Genomic DNA, 18,182 nt, shown 5'->3' with positions numbered 1-18,182 from the left:
GGCAGAGGGGAATCTCTACAGCCTGAGGAATGTTGAGAATCAGGCGGTTTTTAGTCAGAGCTGAAATATGGACCGCAGCTGCTCGAGTCTGGGTTTGAAAAACAAAATGGACAGATAATCAAAAAACAGCTGCTAGTTTTCATTAGAGGCTGAGGTGTCTGACAGTTTTATCAGCTTACTCTGATTTCTTGCAAACATACTAAATTAATTCATATTAAAACTGCAATCTTCAGCAAACACAGAACTAAATTAAAAGTAAAGTTAAACCAAATAAACATCATAAAATAAGCTGCAATAAAGTACCCTGCTGATTTCACCTCAGGTGATCTTTCACACGACATAACAGGTCCTTCTGATAAGGAATAAAAACTGGTGTTTTCAGAACTTGATTTAGACTTACAGGAAACTGCACGCGATATCTGGCAGTAAAACAAGGTTAATTCTGCAATACACTCACAAACTATTTGACCTATAAAAAGCCCAGTGACAGAGGAGATGCAGACAGGCTGCATGCTGAGAGAAAGCACAGGTGTCACACAGTAAAAATGACCTTCATCAGAACTCCGGTATTCTTGTAATCAAGCTATTTTTGGTTGATACATTTTCCAAGGAAAACGGCACACCATGTGTAGTGTTGGTTTACAGGCAAGAAGTTATAAACCATGTGTGAAAAGAAAAAAGAAATTCTAATAAAAAAATACAGTCGTTGCAAGGAGTTCTTTTTGTAAACCTAGACCTGTCCTCTCATGAATAATAAACAACAGAAAGACAGCTAAGAGAAGTTAACTGTAATAGTTGACAAGGATTCCAGTTCTCATAAAGATGCCTGGTACAAACAACCCAGTTTCTACAGCTCCAGGTGCCTTATGACAATGAAGAAAACTGATTAAATGATTGTCTCGCTTACTCACTCCAATATATGAATCATTCAACAAGAATAAGCGCACTAGTTTAAAAGAAATTAAAGGGAAACAAACAGTAAATCTGATTGGACTTGATGTCTCAGGGCATTGATGATCCAGACAGCAGCATCAAATGAGCTAATAATGCTTTACTCATTCCTGTGTTATAAAGAGGTTGACTTATCTGTGGCCCATTTAAGACCTACTTGACCTTGCTGTACATTCATCGTCTGACACAGAGCCAGTGGGGAGATCTCGTCTCATCCTCTCTGCAGCAGCAGCTGTTCAGGTGAACTTTAAAGAGCACAGCTGTGATGTGAAATTAAACTGATGTGTCAGGTTGATCAGCCAGATTTGAATTGCCTCACTATGGAGGGCAGCAATTCAAACATGTCTGACCTCAGCTATGGCTTTTGACTTCTGTGACCCTTGTAAATATTCCAAGTCATAGCTGTACAGTTATGCTCATTGACATATTGTGGTTCAAGTCGCTAATAAATCTCAATTTAGGATAAAACTGCATTCTTGGCATCAGTTGTGTCTTGTTAAAATGGGAATTAGACTCCCCTACCTGTGCTTTAAGTGGGTTTGTGTCTGTCAGTGCTTCAGCTGGCAGCCCCTAACGTGACCCCAATATAGGCTGGTGTCACTTTTATGTACACATGCCTCTGCTAAGTGCGCAGCTTATCTATGCCTGCATGTGGGAGAATTTGTGTGCGCCCACCCTCCAACGACGTCAAAGCAGAATCAGGCAAAGGCATTTCTTCCACTTTCCTTCTGTAATGTTCCATGAAGTCAAAAGCCCTTAATGGCAAAGGTGGCTACACTTATATTTAGCTGCTGTCTGAAGGTGAGATTTTACAGATATTTTGTTTGCTCTAAGCAATAGCGTTCCTCATGCTGGCACTCACATATTATTTACTATTCTGGTGCCCATGGCCAGTGTCTGAGGTAGATAGGGTTCCCACTCAGGAGGCTTGGGTTGCTGTGGCCAGCTGCCAACAGGCATATGACTGCAGCAATGAGGGGACCTCAGACAGGGAACTGCCTGCCAGAGTGCATGTTTCAAGTGAAAGTAGTGGGGGAAGCAGGCATGCCATACATAAAATAAGCTTGAGTGTTTTAGGAGTACCACCAACATCGATCTGTCACACAGTACTAACAAGAATATCTCCCACAAACACACAATTTTGGAATCTAGTCCGGACAAATTTATGATTTCAAGTCATGACAAATGCGGATTATGGTGAAGAGATCAGAAGTAACTGGTAGCATCTAAAACTTTGGTCACCTAAGCTTCCCTAAATGCAACCAAAGCCAACCAATGCAAGAACTCCCAGCATGCACTGCAGTTATAATGCAACACCTGTGGTTTGCTTAAGACAGGTAGGGAACAGTGTGTTTCTCCTTTTTGTTACACAACACATTTCAACATCTCTTACCAGCAACATACGCTGTTAGCGTCACGCTATCCTCACACTTGAACCACAGTGAGTAATCATTAATTATTGATTGCTATGACACTTCAGCACAAGGCATCAGTAACTGGAGCAGGATTACAGAATCCCTTTACCTCAAGCCTGTTCCCTCAGATCCCATAAATTATCCTTCTTACAGAGACACTAAATGCTTACTGAAAAGTATCATGAGGCCTATGCTAGCAAGGGACCATATCTAGCATTTGAGTCAACTATTAAGATCAAACATTGTAACAAAAGCTGCATTTTAGGATGTTTGTATAGAATTAATGTCACCATTGCGTCGTGAACAAAATAAATATTAAAGCAAATATGTTCTTCATGTGTAAACCATGCTGATAGATAGGATGATCCTTTGTCTGTGCACGGCAACAGCTGGTTAATGTCAGATGATTTCAGCAACAGTTTACGTTGCTACACGATAAACTTTTTGGAAAACAAACTAGATGATTCTGGTGACCAACAAGCTTTGCGAAGTATGCTTGGAATAAAAATAAAATACTTCTCAGGTAATTAAAGCTGGTCAAATGTTATTGCCATAACATGAGTAACACAGGACAAGTATGAGGACATTGTGACTTACTTTAAGGAGCACAGTAAGTGTCTTACTGGTAATTCAAAAGACCAGTTCTTCGATAAAATACATGCAAGGCAATTTAGATATGAGTGAACTTGATGTGTGGAGTAAAATGGGAAATTTGTGATATGAGAGGTTGTTTCACTGGAAGAAAATCAATTTGGGTTCAGATGCAGTTTATATATATATCCTAGTAAAAATCAAGAATTAAGAGGAGGAAACAGAAGTTCTCCTTTCTATTTCGCTCATACCTTTCTTTCCTGCATACTATCCTGCCTACATTCCCTCACTAACAGGAAACAAAATCCTGTAAACCACATAGTTTGTGTCTCATGACATGCAGTTACGATTGATATCGACAGATGTCTTTTAAGTGTAGCATCAATTTCCTGGAAACGTCATATTTTTCATAGTCCCTATGATGTGGAGACCTTTCTGTGTACACGCAGGGAAAGAATGAGTGTTTGGCCGCAGTACACAGAAACCAAATGCACAATGACATTTGCTGGGGCGGTTTGAAAGTTCACAAATGAACATGCAGTAAAAAGACAAGCTGGCTTCAGACAACGGTGAGTGATGGTGTTTGGATAGTTTGTGCCCTGGTTAACATACTGTTTTAATTTACGTTAATATGCTGAATCCATTGGTGTTACATTACAGGATAATCTCAGTTATGCTATTTTAAAGCTATAAAGTGATGCCCTCTGTAGTAAAAGACACTATCTAACAAGTTGACTGTGTTAGAAGAAGTTTATGACGTGTTTGGAAGTTTGTCCCCGAGAGAAATTAGGTCAATACAAATGATGTAAGATTATTGTCTGTGCTGTAGACAGTGAATGTGAGTTGTTGCCCAACCTGAACTCGTTGAGACCTTCCACCATTCGGCTGTATGCCAAGGCCCTCTGGCTGGCATCGGCTGACCGCCGACTCATCTTCATGGCCTTGAGAGTGACACAACACAAATGTGTTTGAGATATTTGGCACTCTAGTTGACAAACAAAGTTTTGTGGAAAGGCGGAGCAAGGTATTTGTGAGGGAGAAGAGCCGGGGGTGGGGGTTTGGGCAGAAGTGAGGATGGATGGTAAAGCTGGAATCCATCCAGAGCTTCGACTGTGCCAACCACAGACACCAGTAAACAAAGCCCCAGATTTAAAAAGGTAAGATCAGTGACCGGTCAATCTGACAGCAACTCTGCCAATTACGACAGCAGAGGGTCTAAGGTTTGCATGGGGGACTATTCATATGTCACTGCTAAATAGATCTCACTGACAGGCTAATGTCCACCGTGTCAATCAGGGGGGTGAGCAAGAATACAAACACAAGAAAAGAATTTAGAGGAATCAATAAAATACCTTTTGGAGGAACTAAAAACAATCCAAACAGGGAAATCAAGAGGTTCAAATCTACAAAAATACAGCATGCAGTAGGTACAGAATCACAGTCAAATATTTCAATTCACCTGTTCAATGGCACTCTTGAGTTTGTTCATGTGGCTTTCAAAAAGAGGGAAGTGCGAGAAAAAGAAATCCTGGAAGCGGTTGTTCTCCTCTGGGTTGGGGGACAGCATGAAGATAACTCCGATGGCAATCTTCTTCTTCCGAGCCACACCAAGGCTTGGTCCGCCACTTTCATCAGACATGTTGAAGCTCTCCTCAACTGACCTGATCAGGACAGGGCACACATCGAGTTAGTTTCAGAGAATACAACTGCCTTGAGCTCAAACATGTACATATACATTTCGAGTATATATTACCTCTCAAAACTAGTTAGAGCACTGTTATGGTCTACTTTGTAAAGTGCCATCTTTTACTTATGCATCAGGTTAATTCTTTCACAACTGCTGACTACTGCTTCAAAAGAGAAGTTTTTCTCAAAGAGACCTGGGCATATCTACCAAGCAAAGAAAAATTTCCTTCCTCGCCTTTAAAAAAAATTATTAAATTATTGTTGCAGCTGGTAAACAAGATGCTTTGTTGCTGCTGAACTGGAGTGCCTGGAAGATTAGAGCACTCGGAGGCAGACAGCTGCATTTACAGTGACAGGGCGACACAGCATCCTGTCTAGTCACAGCATCGCAAATGTGTTTGTGTGTGCAGTTATTAGTTTATAGCAGGAGTGTGTGTCATTTTTCCAGCTGCCTGCTGGATTCTGAGGAAGTCCTTGTAAGATAAACATTACAAAAGCCTAATAGAGGTCCAAGGAAGGGAAGAAAAATTGAGGTGGGGTGAGGGATTAGGAGAGACTCTCTTAAGTGTGTGCAGAAAAGACTATGAGTGTTCTTGAGTTTGTCACTTTAACTACTCTAAGTGTGCATGCTAAGGACTTTCCTCTCTATAGTTGTTCTTCACCACATGTCTAGGTAATGTCTGCAAGTTTCATTATTTGAAAGCATTTTTGATATAAAATGTGTCTGAACATATGAATCTCACCATCGAGGGAAGACGCCATTCTCCAGGCTGGTGGTTTGGCTACGGAGCCATCGGCGCTGGTAGCTGGATGCACAGCTACTGGTCAAGGACGAGCCAGGAGATGGGAAGGGAGTGATCAACAGGCTGCTCAGAGAGGCTAAAGGGACAGACGAAGAGATGGAGAGAGGGATTGGAGGAGGAAAGAAGGGAGGAGGGGGATTCAGAGCACAAGAATGAGGAGAAGGAGAACAGAGGAGAACAGGGAACAGATGGAGGGAATGGTGGGTGACAGAAGAGAAAAAGGACAAGAGTGAGTCAGACAACAAGTGCGTAGGGCTACTCATTCTGAATGACACTTTGCACACACACACACACACACACACACACACACACACACACACACACACACACACACACACACACACACGCGCACACACACACACACACACACACACACACCTAGACAGAAATCTAGAGGACAATAACTGTTCTTACTAAGACAAAGACCTGAAAGGGACAACAAATACAGCACACAAAACCCAATCAGCCCCTTAACCTAAAACACATTCTGGATAGGATTCATATGAGATCTTATATCATGTAGCCTGGTAACAGTCACATGCTACAGTTGTTGGACTACCTGGCTTAGCACCAGGCTGGCATGATAATGAAAACCTACCCATGCTCACACAGAATACCAGCCCTGATCACAGGGTTATTTACAGCCCAGGCAGCAGGGCTCTGATCAATGGTTACATGTGCCATTTAGATCCTGTGTGATCACTCTGTGTGTGTGTGTGTGTGTGTGTGTGTGTGTGTGTGTGTGTGTGTGTGTGTGTGTGTGTTTGAAGAGATAAAGCAAGATAAACTTCATGGTGAGTGAATGACAGTGACGCTAAAAAGGAAAACAGTGCTAGAGATGAGCTATAGTAAAAGATGAGAGGTTTGTTTCATGGAGGGACGTGTCAGAGTTAGAGAAAGAGCTCTCGAGCCCCACCGCAGCGGGGAGGTGATGAGAGTGGATATGAGAGGACGTGGCTCGAATTAGAAGCTCATTTACTAGTAGCAGGTTTTGAGAGCTGCTATATTTAATCCTCTGCATGTGACCCGGGTTTGAGCAGAAAGCGCAATTCCCCTCATGCCAGCCATGCCAGTGGGACATGGTGGTTGTTGTAGAGGGGGTAGGGGGCAGAGTAAAGGGGGTGGGGGCAGGGGTCAGTTTCCATTGCACAAGGTTTTCCAGGCCTTGGAGGCCCTGTGAGCAAATCTACACCATCCTCAACCACTGCATCGTCAACTTACTTTCTGGTTTTAGGTCAAAATACTTCAACTTTCCAAGATGGTGTCTCTCTTATCTTGCATCTCCAACCTTTCTCACCATTTATGTCCATGCACACCCCAGTCAGCCTTTAGAGGGGGCACCTATGGGTCCTTTTTAATGAATGGAAACTGTTTGCATGTGCGTCTGCATACCACACAAGTGAAGTCGCAGCTGATGCAGTGCCTTAAGTATCCAACGGTTGTATAACTGTTCACTCTCTTGACCTTAAAACAGTCAAGTGAAAGCAGGTCATCCGTTGTGACCCAGGAAGTGGGGGGAAGTCTGAACTATTGATTCATCTCCTGACTTACACTTGATCTTCTCTGTTCCTTAACCACTTTGGTCTTGACAGGAATAAATGTGAATGCAATTCAAAGTGAAGAGCTGAAAGCAGCATTGAGTGTAGGTCAATCCAGTCTTTGGCTCCTAGTCTCATTAACCTACCTGACCTAGCGATGCCGCTGTCCCTCTCATCGTAAAGCCCTCGGCCAGGCATGTCCATCGGGTGACTGTGACCTGGAGGAAGGGAGTAGGGAGATGGAGAAACAAAATGAAGGGTTGGGTTGACGGTAAAGGAAAGGTTTCAGAGAGAGAGGGGAGAGTGTAACAAAGGTCAAAAGTGGATGGGTGAAAAAAAAAACAGAAAGGAGAGACAGAAGAAAGAAAAAAGTTAAGATTAAGAGAAAGAACGAAAGCAAAAAACAGAAAAGAGGGAAGTAAGATGGATGACAGACAAAAAAACTGTCAGATACAGAAAATGTAATCAGCAAAATGTAGCACCATGCGCACTGAGGATGCTCTTATCACCACACAGTCAGAAACAATACAGAAGCTATTGCTTTTGAGTGCCTCGGCATCCATGTCTGATCCATCCAATTGAAGTTCAATTTGTTCAATTATTTTTACTACATACAACTTATATCCAGGGAATAAAAACTGTTCACATGATTTGGCTGAAATTGCTTGAAAAGTTGTATTTTTTTATGTAGCATAAAAAAGGCCTAGCGGTTTGGTTAACTGTACCAACATTAGATCAAAAGCCAAATAGGAGGTCACCAAAAATAAAGACTCCAAACAAGAGCAGGACTTATTTCTACTGTGAAATGCCTGTTACTGATTGACTTTCATGCTGTTAGTGCACCCATTGTTTTGTAACACCAAAAACAGGAAGTGTCACAAACAAAAACGGCTAAAAGCAATTCTGTTGTAACACACCGTCGCTCACGGACTCACTCTCTGTCACTATCCACAGCAGTTATCTACAGCTTTGATGTAGCTTTCAACAACACACTCAATAATATGGATGTCACCGCGCCCGTTTGCTCGTTCTCAAATGTCCTTCTCGTCGACACTTTGGGGCAAAATGAGAAAACTGTCAATGCTTCGTGGCAGAGAAGCTCTAATGTGCAGTTGAGATGATTAATGAGCAAGTCAACAGGATTGTTTTTTGCAAAGCATCTGAGTATTTGTGTGAATGTGCACTCCCATGTGCTTTATGACCATACCAACATTGCATAACTGAGAGAGCTACAAGCCAATGCCGACGTAAGGGTGCCCTGAACAGGATTGTGGGTCGGCATCATGACACTGGGAGAAGCTATTTTCTAAAACTTGCCACCACTTCACTACAGCAAGGGCAGAGATTTTAACCAGCCCATTAAAGAATGATGGAGGAATAACAACTGAATACTTCTGACACAGGAGGTCTCTGATCAGCCTAATATAATAAATGATAAAGATCTGAGTTTTAGGGTACTACAGTTCATTATTCTATTGCTGCACTCAGGCCTTGACCACACGCATACAGAGATTTTTCTTAATGCATATTTTCCTGCTTCATAAAAAAAAAAAAAAAAATCTGCCCAACAACCTATATTTGTACACACGAGAATTGCAAAACAATTTCAAACGCTCAACAAGCATGCCGGGCCAGGAGGTGGTGATAAAATCCATATCTGCGATTGGTCAAATATATTCTGAGAATGCAAAAGTAGCTTAAAAACACTGACGACAATTGCATATTATTTATGTATTTGCATTTTATGATTTATTGTATCCTTTATCAGTTTTTATTATGATTTGATTGTCATTAGACGTCTTTCTGGCGCATGTCCTAGCAGTGCTAAGCACATGTAAACTAACCAGTAGTCCACCATCGTTTTTGTCGTTGTTTCAAGTATTGATGGGTGTGCATGAATTGGGGTGAGACGTCATATGTCCACAAAGATGCACAGAAAGCAAAGTTTTGAACAATCTCAGATAAAATGAAATTTGCATGTGACTGAGAGGCCAAAGCAAACCATGAGCAAAAATGAGCTATATCTGTATGCGTGTTGACAAGGCCCGAGTCAAAATCGCCAGTTCAACATTGTTATGAAGACATTGTGCAGCTGTGTGTTCCGACTAGCAAAAGGCACATGTAAGTACTTGCTCTTCCTGCTAAAAGACACCAAGCTGATCAAAAACCTCACCAGGTGAGAATTCAGTTTATTTCTTTACAGTGATGATACATGGGCAATACAGTAGGTTATGTGTGTGGGAGTTTTAGCCCTTGTCACTGCTGGTAAGACATGCCCACCCAAACACACAGTGCAAAACATTTTAGGAAGTGGGACTGTGAGCAAGAGGAATATTAAGGCACTTGGGTGCCCTTGAACAAGTTATTTCCACACCAATTGCTCAAGTGAAGAAGTTCATCCGTCCACAGAAGGCTGTGTGTAACTTTGTGGATGTTCCTGAATTTGCACATGCATGTTGAGGCGATTTTCACCTTATCATTTAGTGGTATATAAGAAATAAAACAAAAGATAAGAATACACAAAATGAATTGCCCAAGTATCACGGTCACTGACACAGATAAATAAGTTAGACAAAGTATGTGATGTGAGTGATGAACACGAAAGAGGAGAAGTAGCAACAAAACTTAAACCTAGAACTACAGCCACCGACACCAGTGAAAACCCACACTGTTTCTGCATGCGCTACACCTACAGGCCTGGGTCAGATAGTCCTTGCAGACGTTTTCAATGATAAGACATTTTTATGGCTGATGGAGGACCAAATTTAATTTGACACTGCCATTAGCAAAACAAAGGAATAAAAGCTGTTTGAAGACATAAATGTCACTCACTAAGAGGCAGTTTGTCCTGTTGAGGTTCATTTCATTTTCAGATAAAATTACTGAATTTTGCAAAACGAAGAAATTTAGGTGAAGACACCCTTCGGTTTTTGAAGAGGAACCACCTCCAAGAATTGTTAATGCATCTTCTATTTGACCCAAGTTATCTGCAGACATGTTGTGATATTGCACGCTATTACTAGTGCTACTACTCCTAGTGCAAGAATCACTTCACAGGCATGCAGCCGCTGAGAGTTGAAGCCTCTACAACCATTTCTACCGCGATTACAGCCTACACACACGCATGCAACTGGCACATGTCAGTCATGGCCAGTTTTAAGCGCCAACCTGAAAAGAAAGATGCGCTCTTGATGAGGCGCAGAGGGCCCTGTTCAGAGAAGGCCCGTCGAGGGCTGCAGAGCTGAGAAAATCCTGCGCAGCACAAACAAAAACATGGAAAAGAAGAAAGGGAGGAAGAGGGAAGAGACAAAAAAACATGAACCATGGTTAGTGAATGAGTAAGGAGGAATGCTGGCTGCCTCCTGTCATCTGACCATCTCAAGTCACAGGGAGGTTTTTAGTCTGGGATGAAATATTGACCATCATCTGGTTGGCCAGTTGGTTGGTCGGTCAGTCAGTCAGACAAACAGAAAGGCTGGTATCACTCACAGAAAAAATCAACATCAAACAACTAAATCATTTCAGGCTCTGCAGCTCTGATCTTTTTGTCTTTTCTGTGAGGACAGCAGAGAAAATCCACAAAAGAACAAAATCTGCCAACAGTTCTTTATATTCTAGCCTGTCACACTCTCAGCCAGACTTGGAGGGTGTTCGTGTAATCAGTCTACTCTATCTGAAAACCAAATATCTGAGTTGTACCATGAGTAACATGTAGAGTCATCGGGAGTTTCAGGGAAGCACCAGATGAGTCACAGTGAGTTTTTCTAATAGCATAACAGTCGATTGTGCTAATTTGCTGAGAAAACTTGCGCTTGCAAGGCCAGTTTGAAAGTTCTCCAACTGTTCATGAGGCTAGAGTAGGGGGGCAGTACGGGAGAGCTGTTGGCAGAGTCTGTCAAGCCTGGTTTGCATACAAACAGGAATGTTAAAGCGTCAGAAAGACATAAACATAATAAGTTGCTTCTTCGCAGATCTACCAACACACTTTAACAATGTAAACTAAGCAAAACATGAAGTTCACATCGGTCTTACACTGTAAATACTAACAATCTTTCAGTCAGCAAGAAAATGCAGCCCTTGTCATCTATAGACGTCAACTATAGACACCAAGAAGCCAGCTTGTTAAATATGTTTTTATAAAGAATGATAAGAACTTGTCTCTTCAATTTAGTTTTTAACTAGCTATGACTTTCATGACACAGGTCTGAAACCATTGTGTATCCTTTCCTTGCACTAATGCACTTCTATGCATTCTATGTCCTGTATTTTCATCTTATCTATATTCATAAAGCACTTTGTGCCACATTTTTAACAAAAGGTGTGATACAAATAAGGTTATTATCAAGTGATCAGAGAGGAAACAGGAAGTGACTCTGTGTTTACCAATGTTCCCAAGCAGACTGTTGGCCCCTGTGTTTTGATCAGGCCTTAGTGTGTTGCTGTCCTGTCCAATGAACTCGAGGCTGTCCTGTAACCTGCAGAAGATGAAACAGCAAAATGGGAATAAAAGTTAGGTGTATGTGGATGATTGTGAAATCATGTGTGTGCTATGGGTCCTATGCACCCATAGCACACACACAAAAAAAACATCAAGTAAAAAAGCACAACCGAAGAAATGTATACAGAATAAAAGAGAAACAGAGACTGAAAAGATATCGGCTGTGACAAACACAAGGAATATAGGCCATAACTGAGTCAGATGGAGATATGCGAGCTACATGTGCTGGCTTATGGAAAAATTTCCATAAGAATCAGAGAAAGAAGTGGGTGTGTATGTGTTGATAAGCGTGTGTGTGTGTGTGTGTGTGTGTGTGTGTGTGTGTGTGTGTGTGTGTGCGCGCATACGTGTTGAGGCTGCCGTACACACTGCCTCCCGTCCTGGCAGTGAAAACCTTACTCAGCATCAGCTGCGGTGGTGATCTGATAGGACGATAGCACGGGGACAAAGATTATCAGCATGTGTGCTCAATTTTTGTGCTAGTGCAGGTTAGTGTATCTTTCACATCCAGCCGTATTTGCCTCTTGCTCCACCTCAATTTACAACTTCCCCGTTCCTCTTATATCCTTCCCTTCTTTTGTAACTTACTGTACTTTAACTCACAATTGAACAAATTTAAAATAACCTCACAGTCCAGTAACTACGCCATTTAAAATGGCAAAGCCAATTTTCAAATTCTGCTATTTCCAGTACAGATGCATCCCTTTACCTCTTACCTGATCTGATGGATTTTTAGCGTTGAACCTTTGTAGCTCATAGCCACAGAGCCGAACATCATTTCCCCCAGCATTACCACATCGGACGAACACCTCGAACCCTGGTGAGACAGGGGGAGCACACATTTTCAATGTTGTTACCCTTAAAAAGTTATAAACTAAATATTTTATTCCTTATTATTCCTACTTGACCTTGACCTGAAAGTATACACATGCAATGTGTATAGGAACGGCTTCATATGCATCTCAGATATGTTTTACCTGGAAGCGCAGGCCCTGCTCCTTGGTTTCCTTGGTTTCGGAGGTGCAGGAGGAAGAGCTGTCCAGGGAACTGCTGCTGCCTCCCGTAGGACGGAGCTGGCAGCATTTTCCAAACATCTTCACCTGGGCCTCAGTGCTCTATGGGGTGAAAACAGGCTCATTTAACTCTGCAGAAGTTACATCTGTAAAACACAACACACTTAATGCAATTGAAGTTTATATACTTTCATTTAATGTAGAAAAGGCAAAATGTTTTGCTGCTTTGTTTGCAGCCATTAAGGATATAAACAACTGGTGGAGTATTAAGTGTACCACTTTCATCATTTCATCAGCTGAACGTTGTCCTGCTTTCAATTTTAGAGAAGCCTACAAAAATGCTCTCTTATTGATCAAGTAGCTTTACGAGCAAATGCCAGACTATTGATGTTGCTTTTTGGTTGCTATTTACTTCTCATTCTCAAAGAATAATTGGAGACTAAACAGCAAAACAAAAAGAACAGTCAACAATCAATGCAACAAAAGGAAGCTGGAATCTTTAGCTTTATTTATGCACATTACATGAAATCACTGAGACAGATAGAGACGTTGATTTATGTGTTTACTCCTGAAATGGTTTGTGCATATTTATGTGCGAACAGCCTGTTCACGTGGGACTAGATAACAAAGTCAAGAGGATTTTATTGCAGGAGGATCCCAGTTATGGAGGCCTCTGCCAACATAAACACAGCGATTGAGAGAAGTCACATTTTAATTCTAATTTCACCCTGACGCCCGACCTATTAACAAGTCCAACAAACAAGAAGTTACTGGCCTTTATGAAGTAAACAGTTAATGGAAAAACATAAAGAAAATTACATTGCTGAGGTCAAAAAACCATACAAACCTAACGAAGAGGCAGTTGTGTAAACCGCAAACTAAAAGCAATGTGAGCTCAATCAGCCTGTGTCATGTGCCTTCTCAACTTGGCAGACTATTCAAGAGGAATGCATTTAGGAGGGTGGGGAGCGGAGGGGGAGGGTGTGTGTGTGTGTGTGTGTGTGTGTGTGTGTGTGTGTGTGTGTGTGTGTGTGTGTGTGTGTGTGTGTGTGTGGTAATGGCTCACTTGAAACCACTGTCGCTGCCAATGTAAGAGAGGAAGAGAAAGGAACAGGGGAAAATGAGAGGCAGACAAAGAAACAGAATGAGATGAGGAAAGAAAAACAGGCAGGGGAGGAAGGATTACCGCTTTCTGCTCTTTTTAAGTACATTGTTACACATTGCAGATGTGTTTGCAAGCTGCTTTGAATTTTTTTTAAATTCTCCCTCATTAATGTGAGTGATTTTTTAGCACACACATGCACAGACAAATACTCATACTAATGAACTCGCGTCGACTCTGAGCATGGGTGTGTTTGAATGCATACACGGGTGGGTGTGTGTGTCTTAGTGTGTGTGTGCGTGTGTCCGCTGCAGTGCAATGTGAGGTGTGTACACAGAGGCCAGCAGCATGTGACTGCCAGTCATATGACTCTTTCGGGAACTCGTGATCGAGCAGCACTGCAATCACTCCCTCCCTCCCCCACTCTGCCTCCCTCCCTTCCTCCACCACTCCAACTTCATCTCTCTCTATTTCCTGCAGCTTTCTTTCTCCTTTGATACATCCATTTCTATCGTTTTGATTTGACTCTTCTGCAGCTCTCCATCTTTCCTGTCATTTAATTCTTTTCCAACACCCCTCCAACCCTGTACGTTTCTTCATTCATGCATTTCTGTCCATTTTTCTATTCCTCATTGTGTCTGACCCTCTGTGCTTTGCTTGTTCCTGCTGTTGATCGCTCGAAAATAACTTCCTTTCAGTTGACTGAAAAAAAAAAACAACAGCGGAAAAACAATCATGTGATAAAAGTCACACAGGGCGAAGCCCTAACGGTGCAGAATACACCAAAAATATTGACATCGATCCAGGAAACACGTACATACAGAGCACAGACTCTTTTTACTGCACAATAGTGTTGTACATTCACTGCATAAAAACACACACGGCACAACTCTTCCTATGTGATTCTATATATGCCACCAGTCCAATCCAAATGTAAAACTTCAGTGAATCCAAATGACCAAAAGTTTAGCAAACACACAATCACATTTTTAATGTCAGGGTGTGAGTGAGGCTTTTCACATTTGATATCAACACCAATCCTGACTGATCCAATCAAAAGTGGACAGCTTTATGCCCGTCAGTCCACACCAAGCATTAACATGCGCCTCGACATACGTCTCGAGTATCCATTGCTGTTAAACATTCACATCCAAATAAATTTTATTTATGTAGCTCAAAATCCATCACATTGCCTAAGTGGGATTTAAAATCTGTATGGTGAATAACATCCTCTGTCCTTAAACCCTCGATTCAAGTGAGGAAAAATCTGCCATATTGAGAAAAAAATCTTTTTCTAAACTGATTAAATGTTTTATTACACAAATGAATAAAATCACTTCATGCATAACATCTGCCGAATTAATCAGAAGGGCCAAATACTTTAGAATTTGTGGTAGTTCGAGTCCTAACTCAACATCTCAAAAAACTTGCAATTTTATAAGGGAGTCTGGGAATTTCTCCATGGGCATCAAAGATTTTGCCTATGTTGGCAGGAAAGACGCACTTTAGACATGGAAACAGACAGGCTGGAGCAGTGGTGCCATGGCAACAGTCACATTTTACAAGGAAAAACACAACTAAATGTATTGCATTTAATACAAATTTACAAGAAGGCATTACTAATTTTGAATTTGTTGTAGCAAAAGCTCTGCAAAGTTTGTCAAGTTTCTCTTCACTCAGCAACTCTTATAATCACATGATTTGAGCCCAAATATATATTTTGCATTAGAGTGACAGCCTGTAATCCAGTCTGCCTGTTGTTGTGACTTCTTCTTGTTTCACAGAGGACTTCAGCAGAGTAGGTTGTCTTTCAATGTGGCCCAAAACACAAGTGCATACACACTGCTGAAAGAATGTCGTCACATGCAGGCCAGACCACCTCTGAGCATCTCAAACACACCCTCAACACACCTGTACCTATCCACTTGTGATGGGATCACTCTAGGATGTTGATACAAAATGCCTCTCTGCGTTTCTGTCTGATGTCAAGGTTACAGACAAGATAATGAGGCAGACAAACAGAAAGGAGAGAAATTGAGGCAGCATACAGAGAATCTTAAGCTCTTAAGCTTTATAAACTAATAGACAGTGCAAGGACAGGAAGAGAATGGCATGGAAAAAGGCTACAAGGTGACAGGTAAAGAGAGATTTAGGAAGCATAAATAGAAAGTCAAGAGATTTTAGTTGTGAAAGTGGATTTGAAATAAACTGATAGACAGCCGAGAGAAAAGCAGACAGGTAAAGGTAAAGTAAGGCAGAGAGTGGTTTACAAAAGATTACAGATATACAATAGGAAAGACCAAGATAACCGGATTAATTTACAAAACCATAGGACAGTAACCAGGACTTCAAAGAGAGACAGCAGATAGATTAGAAAAGCAAGATGCAGAATGAGGGTGAATTCAGAGAGGGTGAGACGAGAGCAGAGACAGGCGAAGACAGAGAGAACGACAGTCAGCGAGTGACAGGGCTGTCATGTGAGGATGAAAGAATGCTGCTTACACATGGGCTGTCAGCTGAGGCTATTATTATTGGAGATAAGAGCACCAGAACAAACCGGTCAGGGTCAGACGGGAACACACGGCAGCGTTATGAAAATATTAGGCAGGTTATTCAAAATTGAAAAGGGGAAAAAGAAAAGTGGTGACCGTGAGTCAGTGCTTCATGGAAAAATCTGCTGACATGTTAAGTATGGGAGAGGCTTTATACCCAAGACTGTCAGTCAAAGGACATAATTAATATGTTTAGCAGTCTTTATCAGGGTGTGTGCAACAATAGCTTTTAGACACTGGAGTAAAACACGCGTTATCGCTGTGTCTCACTGGCTGACATGGGTGTGTTGACAATTAACCAACGCTGAGACTCATGCACTCACTGAGACACAAAAACGGATGACTAGAAAATACAGTGAGAATATTACGGGATATGTGCCTTCAGATTCACTGTAGAAAAAAGATGTTGTTTGTAGACTGGACCTTTTGTTTAAGAAACGGCAGAGAAGTTCAAACTTTAGATGTCACTGGAGAAATCCCATCCTTTACTACTGTCTTTTGTTTCAATAATAAGTAAATGAACATCTAATTCATAAACAAAAACATGCCCATGAACAGGACTTGTTCCCTGCATTCTATGCTTGATCCCTTGGTCAGACGCTGTTCACTGTGGGGCAGTGAGGCGTCCTGCAGGATAAGCAGGATAAGGTGCAGCTTGTGTCCTCTGAATGCCATTAATCAGTCACATGACTTCTGTTGCATGTCAAGCCTCTGGGACTGCTAGTTACCATCTCTCTGTTTGTCTTTGCTCGGGCTGTTTTAAGATTTCAAACCCTTTTAAATGCTCCCAGGGATGAAACTGAACAGAAAAGAATCACCATTACCTGTGACTGCAAAAAGAACTAGAAATATGGAGGGTAAGAAAAAGAATATAGGAAAGACGCTGGACAGACCACATTCTGCAATATATATCTATATCAGATTTCCTATCAACTACGTCAGTTGACCTCTGATTACAACAAAGCCTGGAACATTCAATTCCCATCAATAAAACTAAGGATGGGCTTCCAAATGGCAACATGCACAGTACAAACATGTGACTCACTGTGATAGGGGTTTCCTCCGTGCCTCTCTTTTTGGCATTGGAGTCGAAGAGGACATTTCTGCCACGCCTCTCGCAGTCCTGGTAGACTATCAGCCTGATCTGGCTGGGCTCCAGCTGGGGGATCGGCCAGCTAGATGGAAGGAAGAATCGACAGATGAGAGCAGAATCAAAAGAGGTGAAGACAGACAAAGTAGGGAGATGTAGAAAAAGGGAGATGAGAGACAACATAATTAACTTATAGGTAGAAATAAACTGATAGTCTCACTGATCTCTGCTTCTCTGAGATAATGGGAAAAGTGAAGAAACATTTCACATCTTCTTCAAATGTCTTTAAAGCATTTCAGAAAATTTGCACATTGGAGACGATGAGGTCATGCTCCCGTAAGAAAACACTTCCAAAACAATGTGGTGCAGCAGAGTACTGAATGAAGCAGCAGAGCAACAATACAACTTGGTTCCCTGTAATATACCAATTCTAAGAATAAACCTTATAAAGTTATGAATGTGAGAACTGAGCATTGACAAAATTCATTACTTCGTCTAAATAAATCAGAGTAAAAGAAACAAACAAAAAACATCCTGCCATTTTCAGACATTACTAAGATGTCTACATATAAATGAATCAAGGGTTATATATTTAATGAGTGATATGATTTGTAAGTTTCTAACCCAAAATACTTTGCACATCAGAATAAAAAGCTTTGTGCATGGCGCTGTCAGTGACCTTAGTCATATCAAGTAACTGTTGCTCTTTCTTAATGCAGCTTCTGTCGTGTTTCCATGCAGTGTAATATATTGTGGTTTTTAATATAAGTAAAGACAAATGTCTGCTTTTTTGTATGCAAAAGGTAGACAAGTATTTTCTATTCTATTCTAAAACTCGACTACTTGAGATTTGACACGTCTCAAGAATAGTAAAGAATATGAATACTACACCAATTTGGCCTTGCACTCCAACACTACTGGACTAACAAATGACAGTTTAAAA

At 41.4% G+C, this 18,182-nt stretch overlaps 1 protein-coding gene across 3 annotated transcripts in view; it reads right to left on the bottom strand.

The window, feature by feature from the left end:
* fnip1 (folliculin interacting protein 1) overlaps positions 1–18,182 on the bottom strand; it is a 43,154-nt gene that overhangs the window by 10,541 nt on the left and 14,431 nt on the right. For 2 of the 3 annotated variants that reach the window (XM_030438068.1, XM_030438069.1), the window contains exons 2-11: positions 17,195–17,324; positions 12,460–12,597; positions 12,199–12,299; positions 11,830–11,904; positions 11,368–11,459; positions 10,153–10,236; positions 7,131–7,202; positions 5,387–5,522; positions 4,417–4,618; positions 3,813–3,898 (exon numbers count right to left, since the gene is read on the bottom strand). In XM_030438068.1, coding sequence (XP_030293928.1) covers positions 3,813–3,898; positions 4,417–4,618; positions 5,387–5,522; positions 7,131–7,202; positions 10,153–10,236; positions 11,368–11,459; positions 11,830–11,904; positions 12,199–12,299; positions 12,460–12,597; positions 17,195–17,324 — 1,116 coding nt within the window. The remainder of the gene's footprint in view (positions 1–3,812; positions 3,899–4,416; positions 4,619–5,386; positions 5,523–7,130; positions 7,203–10,152; positions 10,237–11,367; positions 11,460–11,829; positions 11,905–12,198; positions 12,300–12,459; positions 12,598–17,194; positions 17,325–18,182) is intronic. The other variant, XM_030438070.1, reaches the window with a different exon arrangement.

Source organism: Sparus aurata, chromosome 13 (assembly GCF_900880675.1).
Source record: "Sparus aurata chromosome 13, fSpaAur1.1, whole genome shotgun sequence".
In the NCBI taxonomy this organism is placed as follows: domain Eukaryota; kingdom Metazoa; phylum Chordata; class Actinopteri; order Spariformes; family Sparidae; genus Sparus; species Sparus aurata.
Note: the sequence above shows the minus strand (reverse complement) of the source record. Positions and strands in the feature narration are given on the sequence as shown.